The following is a 21,053-nucleotide window of genomic DNA, read 5'->3' as shown; positions in this document are numbered from 1 at the left end:
TAGCGGTATTTTTCTTATTGCCAGTCATACCCAACAAAAATATACAAATAAGCTTGGTACCTTTGATGAATTTTACAATACTATTATATATAACTATTTAACACAGATAATATGGAATCTGAAATGTATCACGTGTTTCGTATAAGCATGCTTATTGTTAGATGTTCGCAATCTTAAGATGGAACAATAATGTGTCCATACCGCATCCGCACTATCATTTTTCCATGTTCAGTGGACAGTGAAAATTTGGCATTAAAATTAGAAAGATCATATCACTGGAGCCGTGTGTACTAAGTTTCTAGTTGATTGGACTTCAACTTCATCAAAAAATACCTCGACCAAAAACTTTAACCTGAAGCGGAACAGGCGAACGAACAGACGGACGAGTGGACACACATATCAGAAAACATAATGTTTATAAATGGGGCATAAAAAAAGTGGAATACTTGCATATGTGTTCATGAAGTTCTGCAATAGGACCATGACTGCATGACATTAAGGAACGTATTGCTTTGGATCAGATACTCAAGTATTACATTCAATAATTATGTCAGTGTTCTAGAACTTAGGCCGTGTTCACATTGGCCTAAACTCGGCGTTGTGTTAGTGTAACTCACACATAAACTAAACATAATTACGTTCCCATTGCTAAAACTCAATGTTTACATGTAGTTTAAATCATGTTTTGTCTACATGCAGTCGATAGTCGATAGTCGATGTAGGCCTTGTGTAGGTTCAGTGTACACAAAACTAGACATTCCGAACTGTAGTTTTTCCATTTATATGTAAAAAAGAAACGATTTTTATTTAAAATTGTTACTTATAACACTTATTAATCAAATTCTTTACATAAAAATTTGTCTAAACTTAATATATTTATTTGTTATAAAACACTTTACGTAGCCTTATTAACCCCTTATCAAGACTCATCCATTATCATTGTCGAACACATAAATCATTAGAAAAGGTCTTCCCGAATCGACGGGACGTACACACTGACATAAATATTTGTCACTGGTCTTTACTCATCTGTTAATTTTTATCATCTGTATGACCCGATTTTTTTAACGATTCACTCATAAATGCATTACTGAAAAAGGGTGGGGTTAATTGTTTGTTTGTGTAGAATCTCAGATCCGTTCGGTAATATACAATTAGAAATAAAAAAAATATCACCCTCTCCTTGTGCCAAAAAAAAAAAAAAAATTGTAGAAACAATACCATTTGAAACAAACAGAAAAGATAGAAATGTAGTGATCCTCAACATCGCAATTCTTTTTCTTTGTCTATAAGCACGTTGATGCAACCTACATTTTTAATGCGTTTTCGAGACATCTTTAAACTACTGCAAATCATCCAAAATGACTTTCTTAAAGGAGCAACTACTTAACTAAAAAAAAAAAAATGTGGGGCGGGTCTGAGTCCGATTTTTTTTCTCGCGCGAAAGTTAATATTAATTTTTTTCGATGGTACCAATTCAATATTTAACACTATAATGTATGGGGAAACTTTGGATTCAGACTATTTTTTCATTCTTATTATCTGTATGACCCGATTTTTTTAAATCAAATTGTGGGAAAATCCATCCCCCCTTTTTTTAAAGTCAAATGGTCGTTCCCTTAATGCTACAAAAGTTGTTCGAAAACTTTAGTTCGGTTCTACGTAATGAACATTTAAATGACATTTAGTTTACAAGTGTGAACAAATCGTATGTACAGGTAACTAAACAAGGTGTATAGATGTGGACAAATCTTATGTGAAACTAGTGTAGATAACATTAAACCAAATGTAAACATGTTTACTATACACGGCGTTTGGTGTGAACACGGCCTTAGGTTACAAAATCCTGTGTCAAAGAAGATCTTGCTTTATAGAAAACGTAAGAAACGATATCATAGTTAAATAATACAGTTAAATATAATTTTCATTCTATTTTTGCTATTGCAATATTAATTTACATAAAATGAGCGTTGCTTGAATGATTTAATTTCAAATGGCGAATAATAAATTCCCTTTAAAATCTGGCATGCATATTGGATGAAACCTTTATTACGAAAGCCCAGAAGGATCATGCGAGATCCGATATTCGAAATTCGAGATCCAATATCTGAAGTTCGAAATTCGAAATTCAAATATCTTGATTTTGAGATTCGAAATTCGAAATTCTATATCCAGCGTTACCAATCAGAAGAAAGCTTATAAGTTTTGAATTTTTTTTTACCAATGAAATATCTTATCACAGAACAAACTAACAAAATGCAGCGACTGAATGGATATCCCGCGTATATCAAAATTAACCACATTAACAAACATTTGGGTAAACTTTCCACAAATGCAAAGATTCCCATCACCAACATACATTCTTAAACATCAAAACTTCACACCGTTTTTATAGAGTCGTAATGACTAATTGCCTTTCTTTTACTAGAAATATATATATAATTAGTTAACGGTGTTTCGGGATTTTTTAGCTAAGTTTTATTTTAGCAAGGGTCCCTTCTCAAAAGTCTCCCTTTTTAAAAGTCTTGTTTTTGCTAGGTGCTCTTTTAAATTTGTACTGCGTTTATACGCAATGATAGGCATCTGTTTAAATATTGTTTTACAATATTCATCTCTTTGCAAAATTTGCCAATGCTTCTTAATAGCTCTGTTAAGATTTATAACTGAAGGGTTATATTTAGTTACTAGTGTACAGTACTTGCAACCTTAGGCGTTACTATTTCAGCGATCAATCAGCGGTCATCGATCAGTCACCGATCAGTCAAGTTCGCGTCAAACTCACGTCAGCAATCCGTCAGACTTATAGTAAAAGTAATTGACTGATCGGACTGATCGGACGGATACAACCGATCGACCTTTGATGACGGATTGACCTGTAATACGTCACATGATAAACTAATACAAATTACGGAATCTTAGTTTCGTTTTGTTTAATTAAAATGGCGACTAGTGAAAATCGAACGTTCAATGATCATGATGATACATTTTGCTTTAATAATAATAATTTAGCAAAGTTTAATTGAAAAGAAATGTACAGATAAAACCTAACATAAATATATTATTATTAAAGAATGGTCTTTTTGTTTTATTTAGGTAATATATTTTCAAACCCGGCGGGTTTTAAAACGGTGTCTACATCGCGATTTTGATTTTATTATTTTCCAAACATACTCGGGAAAAGCAAAATGAAAGGATCAGTTATTGAAAGATGTAGTCTATATTCAAAAATTTTGTATCCTTATCATGATAAAATCCTTTAATTTTTTTTTATCATAACGCAAGGACTTTTTTTTATTCCTGTCACAATCGAAGCCTATAAAATTTTAAACAACGCGAATAAAATTTAAGTGAGATTTATCTGACACTCTTAATTTCATGAAAAAAACCTATTCTAAACTTTAAAAAGTACTAAAATCCAATGGCGGTCAATAATTTTAGTAAAATGAAGGAATATTTGCATTTCAGGCAACGCATACAAAAATTTAATATCTTTTTCCTTACAGTAAGCATATTTTATGAAAAACAGCCAATCTTGATGTACAAAAAGTACTGAAATCATATGAAGGTTAATAATTTGTATCAAAATTAATCAACAACTGCATTCTTATTCAACAAAAATAAAAGTTTAAGTATTTTAATTCTCATTATATCTCAATTCTGATCAGAACACTTGTCTGAAGATGGTAAAAATAACTGATTTTAAATAAAATAGCTTCATTTTTAATAAAATGAAGACCAATTTTGGTTATTTTAAACAACGTTAATAAAATTTTAGTATGATTTCTTTGACACTCTTTTAATTTCATGGAAAAAACACATTCTAATCTATAAAAAGTACAAAAATCCAATGGCGGTCAATAATTTTTAGTAAAATGAACAAATATTTGCATTTATCAAAAATGCTTCATCCATTAACTTAGTGACAGAGTTAAATTGCACTTGAAGCACCTAAGTAGCCTTACGAGAAAATACTGGGGTTCCCAACAAATTTGGTGAATCAGCTCTCTGTTTCTTGTCTGTCATTCACTTAGATAATATTTAAGTACAAATGACCACCGTGCTTGACATAAACGACAAATTTATAGCTGTTTAGATAACAGTTTGTTGTTAAAATAACTGTCTAAAACAATAAAATGTTTCCTAGAGAGTTCAGTAAAAATAAAATATTAGGTCAGTATATGATAACATTATACATTATCTAAACAGCGTTACCAGCATAATTCAAATTACTTAGTTATGGACAAGAGAAAGCTATCGTTAAAGAAAATCGACAATAAAGAGACTAATACAACACAGGAAAATACGGAATCGGATACTGAAATCGTTACTGAAATCATGGAGATGAGCCAAAAGATGAAGGAGGAGACAAATGAACCTGAACATACTTTCAAAATTATCCCAATCGATTTCAATTTTGAAAGAATTGAAGGCGACCAATTTAAAGGAGAAGAAGTGATCAGTGAATACTCTGGGAAGATCGAAAAAATCTTGGAAAAGAGGAACTATATAGCCAACCTATTAAGGGATCTCAGAAAATACGAAGGAGATAACCTACCCATATATGCCAGAATAGCTACCGCAACTTTTGCGCCTAAATTTGGATCTGAAGAAGCCTCTTCATTCTTCAAAGAAAAGATGATTGCATTCACGCAAACCATGCGCCAGACATTTCGCACATCAATGATCGAATCAACAAAAGAATTGTTTGACAACTTTACCGCGGAAATGCAGAAACTATGGACCGAAGCTACAGAAAAAATCGATATCAGAAGACCAGGAGGACATACCATTCTAAGGAAATTTAATGAAAGAATTCAACGAATTCAAGAGAAATGGGCAGAAAAATATAGAAACAATGGAATTGATGATCTTAATGAGAATAAAGAAATTGACAAATTGAAAAAAGAAATTAAAGAGTTAAAGGATACTAATTCAAGTCGTCGCTCCTCAAAGGAAACTAACACTTTAGGAGATTTAAAACGGGAATTAGATGAACTTAAAGCGAGGATTGAGGACAAAGGAAACCGGTATGGCAGGAAGGAGTTTAGAGGTGGTCGTGGGGGACGCCGAGGACGTCGTTATGATTTCTAGGAACTCAGAGAATTAATAGTGAGAGGAATTATGATTTACTTATTGTGAATAACTAGATAAGAATGACTGTGAATGAAGGTTTGGCTTATTGACTTAATTTGCAGAATGTTATTATATTGTTGATATCCTCAATAATTATAAATGTTTTTATAATGGTAATATCTTACTTATTTATTGAACTTGACATGTTTCAAACTTAATGCTCAACAATCTAGTTTCCTGTGTATAATATCTTACCAGGAACATGCCGTATTGCTAACAAACATAGGATTATGTTTTGTTGTTTACTGTAATGAGAGTAAAACATCCATTGCAAATACGGTATAGCTGAAAAATCTATAGAATTAATTATTGGCATTGATTTATTGATATTTTTTTCTCAAATCGATTCATACGTTTTTACACAAATAATAGCGTATGTATCAATCATCTAATCTTACTACTACAGGGGCGGTTCTAACTGATATACGTGGGAATCCATTGTTCCTCGGAACATTAAAACACCAATCAGATTACAGAGTGTGTGCGCATGACTGTTTCGGTGGTATTCCGTTTCTTAAAAATATTTCATTCAGAATACTGGTTAGCTGTTACTGTGAACTGCAACAGATAATATGCATACATAACTCTCTCCAATAGAGATTAAATGTTTTGCACATGATTAAAAATTAATCTCTCCAATAGTGATTAATTTGCCAGTCAATTAAATACATATTAATCTCTCCAATAGAGTTTAATTATTGTAACAAATACTGCAACACTTATCTCTCCAACAGAGACGGTGAACAGTAATTTAGAATCAATCTTATTCACAATTGCCTGTAAAAAGGTCAATTTGAACTTACTACTAAACGTAAACAGGTTAACGTGAAACACTTAAGATAATGTCTAAGAAAAACAGACACATCAAGTCTCGTGATAAGAGAAAGAAAACAAGAAAATACAAAGGAAAACTTCGCACACATCTCAAAAATAAACGTGTCTTAAACAGAAAAAATAGACACATTAAAAAGATAGAATCATCTCGACAGTATATTGAAGTATTTTCTCAAACAGAACCAAGCGACTCTGAAATATCATTATTAGCTAAAGGGTTAAAATTCATACCTGCCCCTGCTGAGAAGAACATCAAGCGTAATTTATTACAAAGCTTTGACAAATTGGCACGCAAAATGAGACTTAAATTTCTGTTCTATGGCAATGAAAATGTCATAAATAATCATCCATTTACTATGAAATCAGGATATATTCCAAACTTTGCTAATACAGCTATAGAAAATTATATATTTGCAACTAAAATTGAATTAGGAAGAATACACTTGCATAAATTCAAAGATAACTTAACAAAATCAGAAAGAATGGCATTACAGTCACTGAAACAAAATAAAGAAATAGTAATTAAAAAAGCTGATAAAAACTCTTCAACAGTGATTCTTGATAAAAAGAATTATATTGAACAAGCGTTATCTCAGCTTAACGATGGAATACATTACGAACAAATTGCAATATCACACTGTACGGAGATTTACAATCTAATAGAGGGTAAAGTTAAGATATTACATGAACAATCACACATAGATGACATATCGTTGAGATATCTTTTAGACACAAAAGTCGAAAAAATTCAAGTTGGCAGATTATATCTATTACCTAAAATTCACAAAATTGACCTCAACATTAGAAATGAAATCAGGAATAATAAAGAACTACTTCAAAGAGTACAAATACCTGGTAGACCTATCATTTCACTTTGTAATAGCCCAATTGAAAGAATTGGCCAATTCATTGACTACTTTCTTCAACCTATTGTACGTCAATTATGGACATTTACACAAGATACGACGTTCTTCATTAACAAAATTGAAAGAATAGAGGCACCTGATGATGTCATTTTAGCGACTTTTGACATAAGCAGTATGTACACAAATCTGAGTCACGAAGAAATAATTCAGGCTGTGTACAGAGCATGGCCTACACTTATGGCATATAATTATGCAATCCCACTCCCACCACGGACTGAATTTCTGGAATTACTAAGAATTACACTAGAAAACAATGAATTTGAGTTTAATAGCGTAATATATAAACAGATAGTGGGTGTTCCCATGGGAGCCCCTATGTCGCCAAGCTTAACTGATTTGAGAATTTTTGAAATCATCTCAAAAATACTGAAAGAATTTACACACGCTTTCAAAATTATACATTTGTCAGTATATAGAGATGACGGCTTTATGTTATTTGCCGGAAATGAAAATGAACTGGTTGACTTTTTTGAAATAGCTAACAACATTCATCCACTCATTAAGTTCACACATGAAACCTCAAGGACAAACGTTCAATTTTTAGATGTAACAGTGTACAAAGGAAAAAGATTTATTACAAATAAAATCTTAGATATCAAACTATATCGCAAACCAACAGATAACTACCAATACCTGCATAGATCATCATCCCACCCATCGTCTGTATTTAAAGGTTTTATTACAGGAGAAATTATAAGATTTATTCGGTCATCTAATAATGTAGAGGACATAGAAGCACAAATTCAATTGTTCAGAGAAAAACTTCAGAAACGGGGTTATGTTGCAGACGAAATTGACCCGTTAATAACAACAACAATGAAAAGAACAAGGGAAAGTACATTACGGTACATATCTAAGAAGAAAGGGAAATCACCACCTTTATGCTTCATAACAAAATTTAATCCTAGAGTTAAACAACTAGGTAAAACTTTAAGAAAATACTGGCACTTAATTTCGAATGATGGCACAGCAAATCAACTTTTTAAAAAACCACCCATTATTGCATACCAGAAACACAAGAACTTAAAAGAATATTTAACATCTTCTAAATTAAAATAGAATATAGGCGATTAAGCTATATCACAATATTTGCAAATCAATTTAAGGAAAACAGAGAGATGATTCACCGAGTGTCGTGCCCCAGAATTTTCGTTTATTTTTATCATGTTGCTGTAAGGCTAGGGTACCTGATGAGGATAATGCCTAGGTAATATAAAACCTAAACCGAAACACCAGGTGAATTTACATCATCAAACCAATTAGTTCTTATCTATGCGTATTTATGCGTGTATGATTTTACTATTGAAGTAATAATAGATAGATACTTGCCTACATAGTTTGGTTCAAAACGAAACTAATAGTGAATAGTTACCAAAAGTACCAGGATTATAATTAATAGTAATATTTACCGACTATTTCAAATATTTAAATAGAAAAAAACCGACATATGTATTTAATGATACAATAGGTCACTGATTCTCTGAAGATATATACTGTTACAAAAATAGAGGAGTATGTCCTAGCGATAATATTGAGATGTTTTGATTGCTTAAGGACTCGTTCTTATTTCAACATCTTTGCAGATTTATGTTGTTACAAGAAAAGAAGAATTGTGTCTTAGGAGTTGTATTGAGATATTTGGATTGGTTAAGGACTCGTTTTTATTTAAACAGAGCCACCCAATGTGAGCTCAACAAAGGCACGTAGCTAAGAGAATCACCCAATGTGAACTCAAAAATGGCACGTCGTTTTAATAGAAATGCTAAAAAGCAAAAATTCCGATTCTACAATAAAAAAGAACGGAATAAATACAATATGCAGCAAAGAACTGCACATGCCAAAAAGCATGTAATTAATCTATCGAAACGCAGATTATCAAATCAGGAATATATCCTGTTGGCGAAAGGCTTGAAATTTATACCAACGCCATCAAGCAAAAATGCAAAAATGTCTATACTAAAAGACTACAATGAATTTGCTAGAAAATTACGATGTAGGTATATGTTCAGTCAAGAAAAAACTGACCTTCATCCATTTCGTAACAATACAGGATATAAACCTGCCTCTACGTGCCATACGTTGGAAAACTATATAGAGTTAACCAAGCTTGAATTGTCTTTTCTACCAATAGAAAGAAATGTAAAAAACAATCTTACTAAGGGCGAAAGAATAGCGCTAAGCAATTTGAAAAATGATGAAACAATAGTAATAAAAAAGGCAGATAAAAATTCAAATTGTGTTATTTTAGACAGGCTAGACTATATAACAGAAGTCACAAGACAACTAAATACTCAACATTACTGCCAATTAGATTCATTTAACATGGCAGAACTGAAAATCCAAGTCATTGAGTATGTTAAATCATTATACGATCAAGGCATAATCGACAAAATATCATTTAGATTTTTAACAAATGGTCAAAAATTAAGAGATGCACGATTAGGGAGAATTTATATTCTTCCAAAAATTCACCGCCTTGAAATAGAAACGTTTAAACAAATACAACAAGATGGATTAAATGAATTAAATATAATTCCACCTGGCAGACCAATTATATCACAGTGTGGTTCTGTAACTGAACTTATAGGTCATTACGTTGACTATTTTCTTATACCAATAGTTCAAAATCAGTCCACATATATAAAAGATACTACATCGTTCATTAATATCATTGAGAAATTAAAACCTATGGCAAACAGCCTGTTAGTTTCGTATGATATAACACAGATGTTTACAAATCTACCTCAAGAAGCATTATTGCGTGCAGTTGAACGAGCATATGACAGTTTTGACAAATCAAACTTCAAGGTCAATGCTCCGCCAGTCAATGTATTAATACATTTGTTGAGAATCATTTTAGAAAACAATGTATTTGAATTTGATGGGAAAATTTACAAACAAATAATAGGTACGGCAATTGGTGCAGTTCCGTCACCGGAAATCTGTGACATTCTTATGTTTGAAATAATGAATGAAATTATTTCTGCATTTCAATATAAAGACAAAATATTCTATCATGGCAGATATAGAGACGATGGATTCATAATATATGATGGAACATCAGATGAAATTACAGATTTTTTTCGTCTAGCAAATGATTATAACCCCTTATTAAAGTTCACCTATGAAATCAAAAACGATAAAATGTCGTTCTTGGATGTTGATGTAATTAAAGGTCAAAGATTTACAACATATGGCATTCTTGACCTCGAAATACATTTTAAAGAAACTAATTCTTATCTGTTTCTGCACAGAAATAGCTGTCACTCACAGCATGTATTCAGAGGATTTATTAAAGGTGAAGCAATACGGCAAATTAGAAATACAAGTGACCATAACAAATTAATAAACAATCTAACTAATTTCAAAGTGAAATTATTAGATAGGGGTTATGATAACTTGGAAATAGATGATAGTATTACTGATGCTTTAGCAATTGACCGTACTGATTTATTACAACAAAACAAATCTAAAGAGAAGCAAAGTATTCCGTTAGTTTTAATAACTAAATATAATCCATATATACGTAAAATAAAGAAACGTATAATGAAACACTGGCAGTTATTACAGTTCGATGAAGACTGTGCACAAATATTCAATGCAGCACCAATAGTTGCGTATAGCAAACATAAAAGTATTGGAGATATGCTTAGTAGATCAAAGTTAAAGACTTTAACATTAAATTGACAGTTGGACCCCTGATGATGGTAGATCTGTCATAATAACTAGATATAAAGAAGAAGAATAAAAATATAAATATATCAATATAAATATGAATAATTTTCATATTTGATTATATTCAAATAATGCATCTTAAATTGACCATCCCAAGCTTAACTACCGAAACACGAAATTGATATTTGTGTCGGGTCCTATCAGCAATATGGGATGCGTGGTTGCATGGGTGTTTTATTATAACAAAACGTAGCTGTACACTAATTGCCAATGATGTAACTTCAATGTATACAAACATGAACATCCACAAGTTACTAGATACAACGAAGAATTTCTTAAATCAAATTGATCGAACAAAGTATAAGTTTAAAGTACCAAACAAATCAGATCTAATATCTTTTGCAAAAATTATATTGGAAAACAATGAATTCCAATTTAATGGGACTTTATATAAACAAGTTATAGGGGCGCCACCAGGTGGAATATTATCTCCCACTGCCACCGATCTGCATCTGTCAACAATACTTACAAAAATCTTAGACAGATTTCAATTTAAAAATAGCATTAGTATGATTTGTCAATATCGTAACGATGGTTTCATGATTACAGAGTGCAACAAATCACAAATTGATGAGTTCTTTGCAAGTTTACGTATAATTTCTCCAATACAGAAGTGACGTACTTAGATACTGAGGTGTACAAAGGGGAGCGTTTTAAATCGAGTGGTGTCCTTTACATCAGGTTACATGTCAAACCAACTGAAACGTATCAGTACCTCCCAATTACAAGTGCACATCCTAAACATACTTTTAGAAGTATTATTACAGGTGAAACAATTCGTCACATAAGAAATAATAGCAACGAAACTGATCTCAACAAACATCTTCTGACTTTGGAGAATAAAATTATAGATAGAGCATATGATAAGTTGGAAACTGCAAAAAACATTAAAGATGTGAAACACAAGATTAAACGATGCAGTACTCTGTCAGATAATTTTAGACAAAGGGAAATTCCACTTACACTAGTAACTACATATAACCCTACAGTTATAAATCTTAACAGAGCTATTAAGAAGCATTGGCAAAATTGCAAAGAGATGAATATTGTAAAACAATATTTAAACAGATGCCTATCATTGCGTATAAACGCAGTAAAAATTTAAAAGAGCACCTAGCAAAAACAAGACTTTTAAATAGGGAGACTTTTGAGAAGGGACCCTTGCTAAAATAAAACTTAGCTAAAAAATCCCGAAACACCGTTGATTAATTATATATATATATTTCTAGTAAAAAAAAGGCAATTAGTCATTACGACTCTATAAAAACGGTGTCAAGCCTTGAGGCTTAAGAATTTATGTTGGTAATGGGAATCTTTGCATTTGTGGAAAGTTTACCCAAATGTTTGTTAAAACACATTTCATTGGTCTAAAGTAAATTCACAAGTTATAAGCTTTCTTCTGATTGGTTACACTGGATATAGAATTAAGAATCTCGAATCTCGAAATTAAGATATGAATCTCGAATTTCGAATGTCGAATTTCGAACCTCGGATATTGAATCTCGAATTTCGAATATCGGATCTCGCATGGTCCTTTTGGGCTTTCGTACTTTATAACTTTAACTAGTTCATTTGCATTATATCTGATACACACATTGATAGCCATCTAAAGAAAAAAGGCCTTTATTAATCCCTGTCACTTAGCGACAACATGGCATAACACTACATTATGGCCCGCTCCTCTCCCCTAAACACACACAGATCATCGGAATCGTTGTATTTGACAACTTGCATATCAAATATATCTACCTTGAAACACAAGTTTCTGTATTTATAACTAAAGGATACATGCGGCTAAAAATGCAAAATGCAGACTCGAAAATATTCCTCTGCAAATGTTGACAACAAGTGTTCTGCCGGGAACCTCTTTCCAGAAAAATGAGAATATTGTCTGTAGCAAAAAGTATATGGTTCCCAACGCAAATCCTATGACCGAACCTGCATTATGTACTTTCATGAGTTCTTCTGGTTCAGATTTCTGTAAAGATATTTATTAACATGAAAATGATATAATACCTCGCACAGATTTCAGGACTGTATACAGTGGAGATCACTTCTAACCTCTAATGAAAATGATATAATACCTCGCACAGATTTCAGGACTGTATACAGTGGAGATCACTTCTAACCTCTAATGAAAATGATATAATACCTTGCACAGAGTTCAGGACTGTATACAGTGGAGATCACTTCTAACCTCTAATGAAAATGATATAATACCTCGCAGAGTTCAGGACTGTATACAGTGGAGATCACTTCTAACCTCTAATGAAAATGATATAATACCTCGCACAGAGTTCAGGACTGTAAAGTTGTAAACACAACTAATTACACCTTAATTATACGTTACTATACGCTTTGTTTGAATGGGAACATTAATTCTGATACCTCGTGTAAAGGGAGAGCCTCACTTCTCAATGCATTTTAATTGCCCTTGTAACAACACTGCATGGATTCAATGGGTGGTCTAGCTCCTGCAATGCTTAGTTTTTACCTTTAGTCTCTATATTTTCTTTTCGCAGTGGAAATATTGATTTCCAAAATCACTTCCAGATTGATCCTATACATATCTATCGGAATTATATAGAGATTAATACATGACCTTTTCCATATCAGACTGTGTATCATCCCGAGACCCCCATATCAGCCCGAGACAGAGTCGAGGGATGATACACAGGCTGAAATGGAAAAGGCTATGTATTAATCGCTTTATCATATACTTCCGACAATTATAGTTTTATGTATGGCGAACAAACAGATGAAATAACTAAAACAGTCAAAAACTTTTTAAAGATGTTAAGTTATGAATCAAATATACCATAATTGTTCAACAACAGCATCACTACCTCCATATATATGTATGGTAACATTTCCTATAGAGGCATTTTGAAACATTGAAAATATGGAAGAGTTTTATTATCATTATTACTCCATGTTTGTTGTACTATAAAATGATTATTAATTGTCAATAGCATTTGTTAGTAAGTACTCCTGTTTTCTGCGTCATTATTTATTAAAGCATTTTATGCATACATTTAAACTAAGCAATCCTTCACATCATTTCGGGCGACCTATATTTGCGCGGATTTGGCAAACATTAATTCACATTTGCGCGGAGAAATGATATATCGTTTGCGAGATCCATTTCATCGTCTTACATAATCTGTGTACTTGGTTTTAAAACAATAAAACTTACATTTAAACTTTTATCATAAAAACCTTTAATTTGATAAATTAATTTAATCGTTAATTTTCAAGTACCTCTCTAAAGTTTGTTAGCAACCAAACACCTGCACAAGCTAGCAATCCGATACAGTATGTGACTGTGTTAACAGCATGTAAACATTTATGACTCCTGTTGCTGTATACTGCCTTAATCTGCTCAAATCTCAGTGTTAAAATTATGAAAACTGAAAAATTTAAAAGACCACAAAAATGCAAGATATTATAAGTGACTTTCAGTTATGAAATTGAACTATTGTAATGACAACTAAAATCCTGTTTTAAGTCACAATGTAAAAAATTTGCGAGCTAAAGATTATATGCTTGCATGTTTTCGTCCACATCGCGATAGATATTTTAAAAGTTACAACTATCAACCATAGTCCAAATGAAGTGCATGGATGCAAGAGATTATAAGCCACCATACGTCTTCAACAATATTTATAATATAAGCTAACACTTTATATAAAACCAGATCAAAGTTAGAAATACATTTTACTTCAGATACCAGATACAAATGAAAGCAAAAAATATCGGTGATGGTTTCAATAAAATTATATGCATGATACATAAACGATAGGTGGTAATAAAAACTAAAGTTCGACTCCCTGTAAGCCGGGAGCAGTGTGCAAAATTGGATGCTCCGAAATAATTTCAACTCAGTTTTTTTGCATGCACATTGTTATACTTGTCAGTTCTCAAATTTGTTACAACAATTATATAAGGTTTCAATCAAAGCAAATCGTAATAGCGACCGGAAAAGCTTGTAGTGACGACACCGAGTTATAAATCATTAAATGTACAAATGAATATAATATTGAGCGGGTGCTTTATATGAAGGTTAGTACGCTACTTTACGAAACTCTGAAATATACAAAAGGCGATTCAGTTGAAAACCAACCTGAAATTATGCTCATTACTCAATTACAAAAATTATACAAACCAAATGATACATAATTGTTGTCATCAACTTAATACTAGTCACTTTAAAACAGGCCTTGTATGTTATATTCAAAAATAGTGGCAAACATTTGGTGCAAACAAAGTTCGGATACAATTTTTCAAAAATGTGTTATGGCAAAAGAAAGTTACATGTATTTTATGTTATCATGGTAATATAAGGTAAAAATCTTACAAATAAATGCGTAAAGTGTGAAAAACAAGCTGAACACTGCTGCAGCAACACCTTGTCGTCCACTGTCACTGAAACACAACATTACAGAAGTTAGAAATATTTTTTAGATTAATTTGTGATAACCACGAATACTTTTGAATGCGTATAATTTTAGAACAAAATTAGAAATTACATTCAAGTAAAATGTTAAAATATTGTGCACATGGTAGAGATAAATTCAGAAATATCATGCATGCAGTGAGTTTACTCTTATTTCAGAGCGACAAGATTTTCTCTTCTGTTTTCCGTCAGGACATACACAAAATGTATTAAAGCAGCAAACATAGACTGATAATTTTTATTTAATACTCAGATGCATGTAGTTTTGAAAATAGATTAATGAAAATGTTACAATATTTTGCCATTTGCATAAAATATACTATGTCTATTATATAAAATTCGCACACAATGCACTGATCTTTACTGTATGATAATCGCGCATTTTTCTAAACACAGAAATGACCATATGAATGAGAATTTTTGTATTGTCTCTTCGGCTTGTGACAGAAAGTAGCTAAAAATAACCATTTATGATCATTTATCACATAGGTATAAAAAGCAAAATCACAAAAATACTGAACTTAGAGGAAAATCAATTCGGAAAGTCCTTCATCACATGGCAAAATTATATAACAAAACACATCAACAACGAATGGACAAGAACTGACTTGGTACAGGCATTTTCAAATGTAGAAAATGGTGGATTAAACCTGGTTTTATAGCGCTCACCCTCTCACTTTGATGACAGTCTCATCAAATTCGTAATATTTACAATGGTGTGTGAACTACTACCATTAACGCTATATACAACGAAACACCAGCAATTTCATTTCAACAAAGAGTCACCTATGTTGCACAGACATGTATTCATCTCGCATAACAATTACCTGATGAATGGGAAACCGTTGTTCTCTTTGGCTGATGCTAGAAAGTAGCTAAAAGAGAAAGATAAAAACTGACCTTTATCTTTTTCGCAGAATTAACAAACATTTTGGAAAGTTCTCTTGACCTGTCTATAGAGTCCTGGGTAACATAAATTAGGTCCAAATGGTATTTTCACGAATATTGTAATCTTGTGTTATGATTCTACTAATATGAGCATTCCAATTATTAAAACTAAACATGCTAAATTTCGCTTTGTAAGTCCATATTTCAAGATTGGTCATCCTGGCGGTCCGTTCCTAATCGTTCAACTTGTCTTGACTTGTAGTAGTTCTGTCCTTTGTAGGACTAGCTCCAGTAACCGGAGTAGATTATAAATTCACAATTGTTCTATTTAAAATGTTTTTGTTTTTTAGGAACAGTAAGTTTCAGAGGGTTTGCTGCCCTTAATCCCTTTCTATTGCTAATAGGCAAAGCGTTCAGAATATTATTTCTGCCTACTTGCAAAGGAACGCACAGTTTACGGCTAAGATGTTCTAGCAGGTTTAGTTTTTGAGTACAGTTACATTAACAACCACAATACGTTTTTGATTCGTGTAAGTTTTTTTTTAAACAGTACAACTGCGATTTTCATGTTTTGTCTGTTGCTAAAGTATGTACAAATAAGTGAAAAACAAAATCGTAAATTATATATTTTTGTTTCTGATTTTACGCATGTAATGTATTACAATATTAGGTACAATGTATACAAATTGTCATGTAAATTTTTTTGTCGATCCTATAAACCTAACAGTAAACTTTAAAGCATGCCCGATGAAAATTAATGTTTTTGAAATCTATAAAATGTCTTTCATGACATGGCTTTTAGTCAAGACTAAACATTAATTTTCAAGTTCAGATGACTTTATCTACCTAACAACAGCATTTTTTATTTATATATAGTTCATTTGTCCCTTTTTCTAAAATATATGTATTTATATCAAATAATCGTTAACTGATTATGATAGCTTTAATTGTTTTAAAATGAAATATTCAGACAAGAACTCACGGAACTGTGCAGGCGACAATTGCTATCAAATTCAACAGTATGGGATATATGACTGGCTTTATAAAGAAAATCATCTTGTCTCCCTGCAATATAAAATAAATAATAGAATATTATAATCATGGTTAGGCATTCGGTTTCACTCTTTCATATGGAGTATTAAAATTACAAGATCAGTGTTAATTGGCTGTTGAATTTGACCTGGCCAATCAACAAGGACTGGAATATTATGAAATCTGACACGGGTTGGACTAAAAAAGATTCTGATTTCCGAGTCGAGTCTGTAGATCTTTTATTTTTGATGTATTGTGAATCGATTTCTTTGTCCTGGTCATCAATTTGTTCTGCACGTTCTTTGCAACATTGTTCCATGCGATGTTCTTGAATAAATATTTTACAAATATTCTAAATAAATACTAAGGAGGCAGATACCAGTTATTTTAAAATAAATCTTTAGAATTTCATGGATTTATGATTATATTTTCTTGAAAATTCATTCAAGATTATATACAAATAAGATGTATGGTTTCAATAAACTAATTTAAGGTGTGTGCGTGTATATGTAAATATATATAAAAAAAAACCTTTAAATTTGGGTCTCTGTCCAGCATGGAGATTTTAAAATATATAAATGCATTGTAAATAAGGCAAAAAATGTGATGCTTTTGATACCAATCGAATTCTTAGAATCCTGATAAAAGCAAACTAATCACTTGTGTAGTACACTAGCATAGAATTTACATTCATTTATTGTTTCAGTCCACATGATGCAATTATATACATCAATGCTTATCTATAACAAAACTTCTGCATGGGACACATGTTCTATTACACCAAAACTTGAACCTGCCACCTAAAGTAGTTATTTGCTATCCTCGACACAGGTTTTCACTTCCTCTTTTATATTGCATTCAGATCTATGCTTCACCTTTGCGTCATAACTGTAGTACGGAGTCTAGCAACTCAATCCTGGCCGAGCTTCAAGAACTGTGTCAGCAACACTTTTATTCAGACTTTTAGGTTTTATGCTTTTTAAGTGCATTATATTTTCTGGTATATTAAGGCAACAGTAGTATACCGCTGTTCAATATTCATAAATCCATGGACAAAAAAAAATCGAGGAAACGTATTAAATATAAGAGGAGAACAACGACATGACACTAAAATGTAACACACACAGAAACGGACCGAGCATAAGACAAAATCTCACGAGAATAACAAATATAACAACAAAACCAAATACATGAATTTGGGATAGACAAGTACCGTGACACGTCTTATCGCAATGTGAATTTACACTAAAAAAAAAGAAGAGAAAACATATGCGTCCGTTCGTCCGTCCGTCAATGTTTTTGGTCAAAGTAGTTTTTGATGAAATTGAAGTCTAATCAATTTGAAACTAAGTACACATGTTCCAACATGATCTTTCTAATCTAAATGTCAAATTATATATTTTACCCCATTTTCACGGTCCGCAGAACATAGAAAATGATAGTGCGGATGTTGAATCCATGTACAAGGGACACATTCTTGTTTTACTGTATTTTACCACTTTATAAAGGTTATGTATTAATGGAGTTGGATCTGGGTTTGGTTTTGAACATGTAAATAAAAGTTCCTGTACAAAGATGAGTTTTTATGCACATCAACACAATGTGTCCTCATACACTACAAAGTTCATATAAATCTGTCGGGTGGTTCAAAAGAGTTACGCTTACAAACTATTCGCAGCAGCATGATTATGTGTAAAGATGTGTAAATATCTACAAAGTTACATAAACTTTATTGTTGTTAGGTTTCAAAGGAGTTGCGCGCAGACCAACTGATGTAGTGGTACATGCAAATCATTTCTAACATACTAAATTAAAAGTAGTATGACCCCTAGAAAAAATATAATGTCATGTCATTTTGCACAATCATCTGTATAATATGTTATAAATATCTGCAAAGTTTCATGAAATTCTGAATTGTTGTTACAGAGGAGTTGCCCTGAAGAACAGGATGCAAAAAGCAGCATGACGGGCCAAACACGTGTTGCGTGGAATATAATAAACGTCTAAGCACAAAGGGCGTTAAATCCAAAACACATTGAAAGGACAGTGAAATATTTTGCCCTATCTAACTAACAATAAATTTGCATGGTAGCCCCGTGTCCTTCTTGTTGTAGATTAAACTGAACGTACCTTCTTTTTGTTTTTATGAATATGCATGATATATTTGGAACTTCACTTGTTTCTAGGAACACTTTATTTATCGCTATCATGGCGGATTTCTTATATTTATACGTGTTTTCTTACTTTGGTTTTAGGTTGTCATTAATTTTGTAAATATGAGGGCAATCAAATTAGTAATTAAATCAACTTCGACCTATCAATTAGGCTGTTAGTTTTCTCGTTTGAATTGTTTAACATTGTAATTTTGTTGCCTTCAATAGCTGACTATGCGGTATGGGGTTTGCTCAGTGATGACTGAGGCCGTATGGTCTCCTATGGTTATTAATTTCTGTCATTTAGACTTTTGTGGACAGTTGCAATCTAACCACATCTTCTTTTCAATAAGTATCTTTACAGTCTCTTTTTCAATGTAAGGCATAATTTGTTAACTTCGGTAACCAGAAACTACAACATCTAATTTACAACAAAATATTTTTTTACTATATCACAGTCAACGGAAATATAATAATTTCTATTTGTGAAGGATAACAGAATGCACATACGCCTCGTGAATTATACATGAATATTTCAAGTAATACATTCATGGCTCATTACCTAGCAGATTTAATTTAATAACGAGGAAACCATTTATATTTTTTTGTTATAATCGTTCACATATATCTATGTATACAATACCTAAAAAAAGCAAATCAATACTTTCTCCTCTTAAGAGAAAAATAATGTTGACACGAGGCCATTTCTTAGAGGTAGTTATTGCTTAAACTTAAGTCGCATTTACATTTTTTTTCTACGTGGACTGTGACAATTCTTGATGTAAGCAAAGCTCAACCAACACATCACATTCGGTTGGATTTCACCTTAACTAGCTTATTATAATATAAGATAAAAAAAACACTTACAGTTCTGTGCCACAAAGGCTATATGAACATTCGTTGTACAAATGTAAGTAAAATTCAAAAACAGAAATCCATTTCTCTATAAATAACCACTTCCCTGTGTTGTAGTTTAACACAGGTGTAGGATAATACTTCCTTTTTGATTGTAAGATTCACTTAGCAGGTAGAATATAATCCCGTTTCGGACGACGATTTAAACAAAAATTAAAAACAATGCATCTTATTGCTTTTATAAACACCAAAAACTATTTTCTTGAAATCACTTTGTCTCAACTTTAATGTTAATAACATCGTGCTAGGATACAGCAAGACAATACCGTTGTTTGTGTAATGTCTGTATCCGATGATATTATTGCCAAATGAACAATTTTTTGGCCCGGGCCAAAGATGAAATAATGATATAAAAAGATAAATTGTAAACGGCAAAAAAATACCACAACCAATAGCATGACCATGAGAGTAAGGGGTAAACGAAAATAATGTTACTATTATATGAAATTATAAACCTATACAGAAGCACTGCCTGTTGGTAGTTTCTGTTTAAAATTAGCGACACACGTTTAACTTAATAAAAATTAAAATCCGTCAACAATGGGCCGATTGAAAAAGAGGAATCATTTTGTTGTAGTTTCTCCAAAGGACATTGTTTTATCATCCTTGGTTAATATCTATGTATGTGACAAATATTTCACTTTAATATGGTAAATTACATCATGATGGCGTATGTGAGAATTATGAACATTCCATTCATTGTCGATTGATTTTTGGTTGATTTACGCCGCATAAGCACAAAAAGGCTATTTAAGACAGACAGCTAGATACCATAAACATACTACGTATACGCAAGCCAGAGTCTGAGCTTGATTTGCTATATGATATAAAAACTAAACTGACGAAAAAAGGTCATTTATTCAAAATCATAAAATGCAAAAAATACATTTTGCAAATAAAACATTTGACATAAAAGTTCATATTTAATATGAAATAATAATACATAATTACTACGAAATTACATCAACTAATATCATGTCA

At 31.9% G+C, this 21,053-nt stretch overlaps 1 protein-coding gene across 1 annotated transcript; it reads right to left on the bottom strand.

Annotated features, from left to right (window-relative positions):
- Positions 1-399: 399 nt before the first annotated feature.
- LOC134684544 (modulator of macroautophagy TMEM150B-like) lies at positions 400-20,133 on the bottom strand. Its single transcript, XM_063543835.1, has 7 exons — positions 20,025-20,133; positions 16,955-17,037; positions 15,912-15,959; positions 14,986-15,053; positions 13,890-14,038; positions 12,417-12,606; positions 400-485 (listed from the first exon to the last, which is right to left on the bottom strand). Exons 2-7 carry the CDS (start codon positions 17,026-17,028, stop codon positions 400-402), a joined length of 615 nt encoding a protein of 204 aa, XP_063399905.1. The 5' UTR covers positions 17,029-17,037; positions 20,025-20,133.
- Positions 20,134-21,053: the final 920 nt, after the last annotated feature.

This window comes from Mytilus trossulus, chromosome 9, assembly GCF_036588685.1.
Source record: "Mytilus trossulus isolate FHL-02 chromosome 9, PNRI_Mtr1.1.1.hap1, whole genome shotgun sequence".
NCBI classification, from domain to species: Eukaryota; Metazoa; Mollusca; class Bivalvia; order Mytilida; family Mytilidae; genus Mytilus; species Mytilus trossulus.
Note: the sequence above shows the minus strand (reverse complement) of the source record. Positions and strands in the feature narration are given on the sequence as shown.

Coding starts and splice junctions, on each gene's coding strand:
- LOC134684544 (XM_063543835.1), bottom strand. CDS start 17,028: ATGATTTTCTTTATAAAGCCAGTCATATATCCCATACTGTTGAATTTG. Junction 15,960..16,954: donor ATTGTCGCCTGCACAGTTCC/GTGAGTTCTTGT, acceptor TTTCTCTTTTAG/CTACTTTCTAGCATCAGCCA. Junction 14,039..14,985: donor CACACTTTACGCATTTATTT/GTAAGATTTTTA, acceptor TAAATTTTTCAG/TTTTCATAATTTTAACACTG.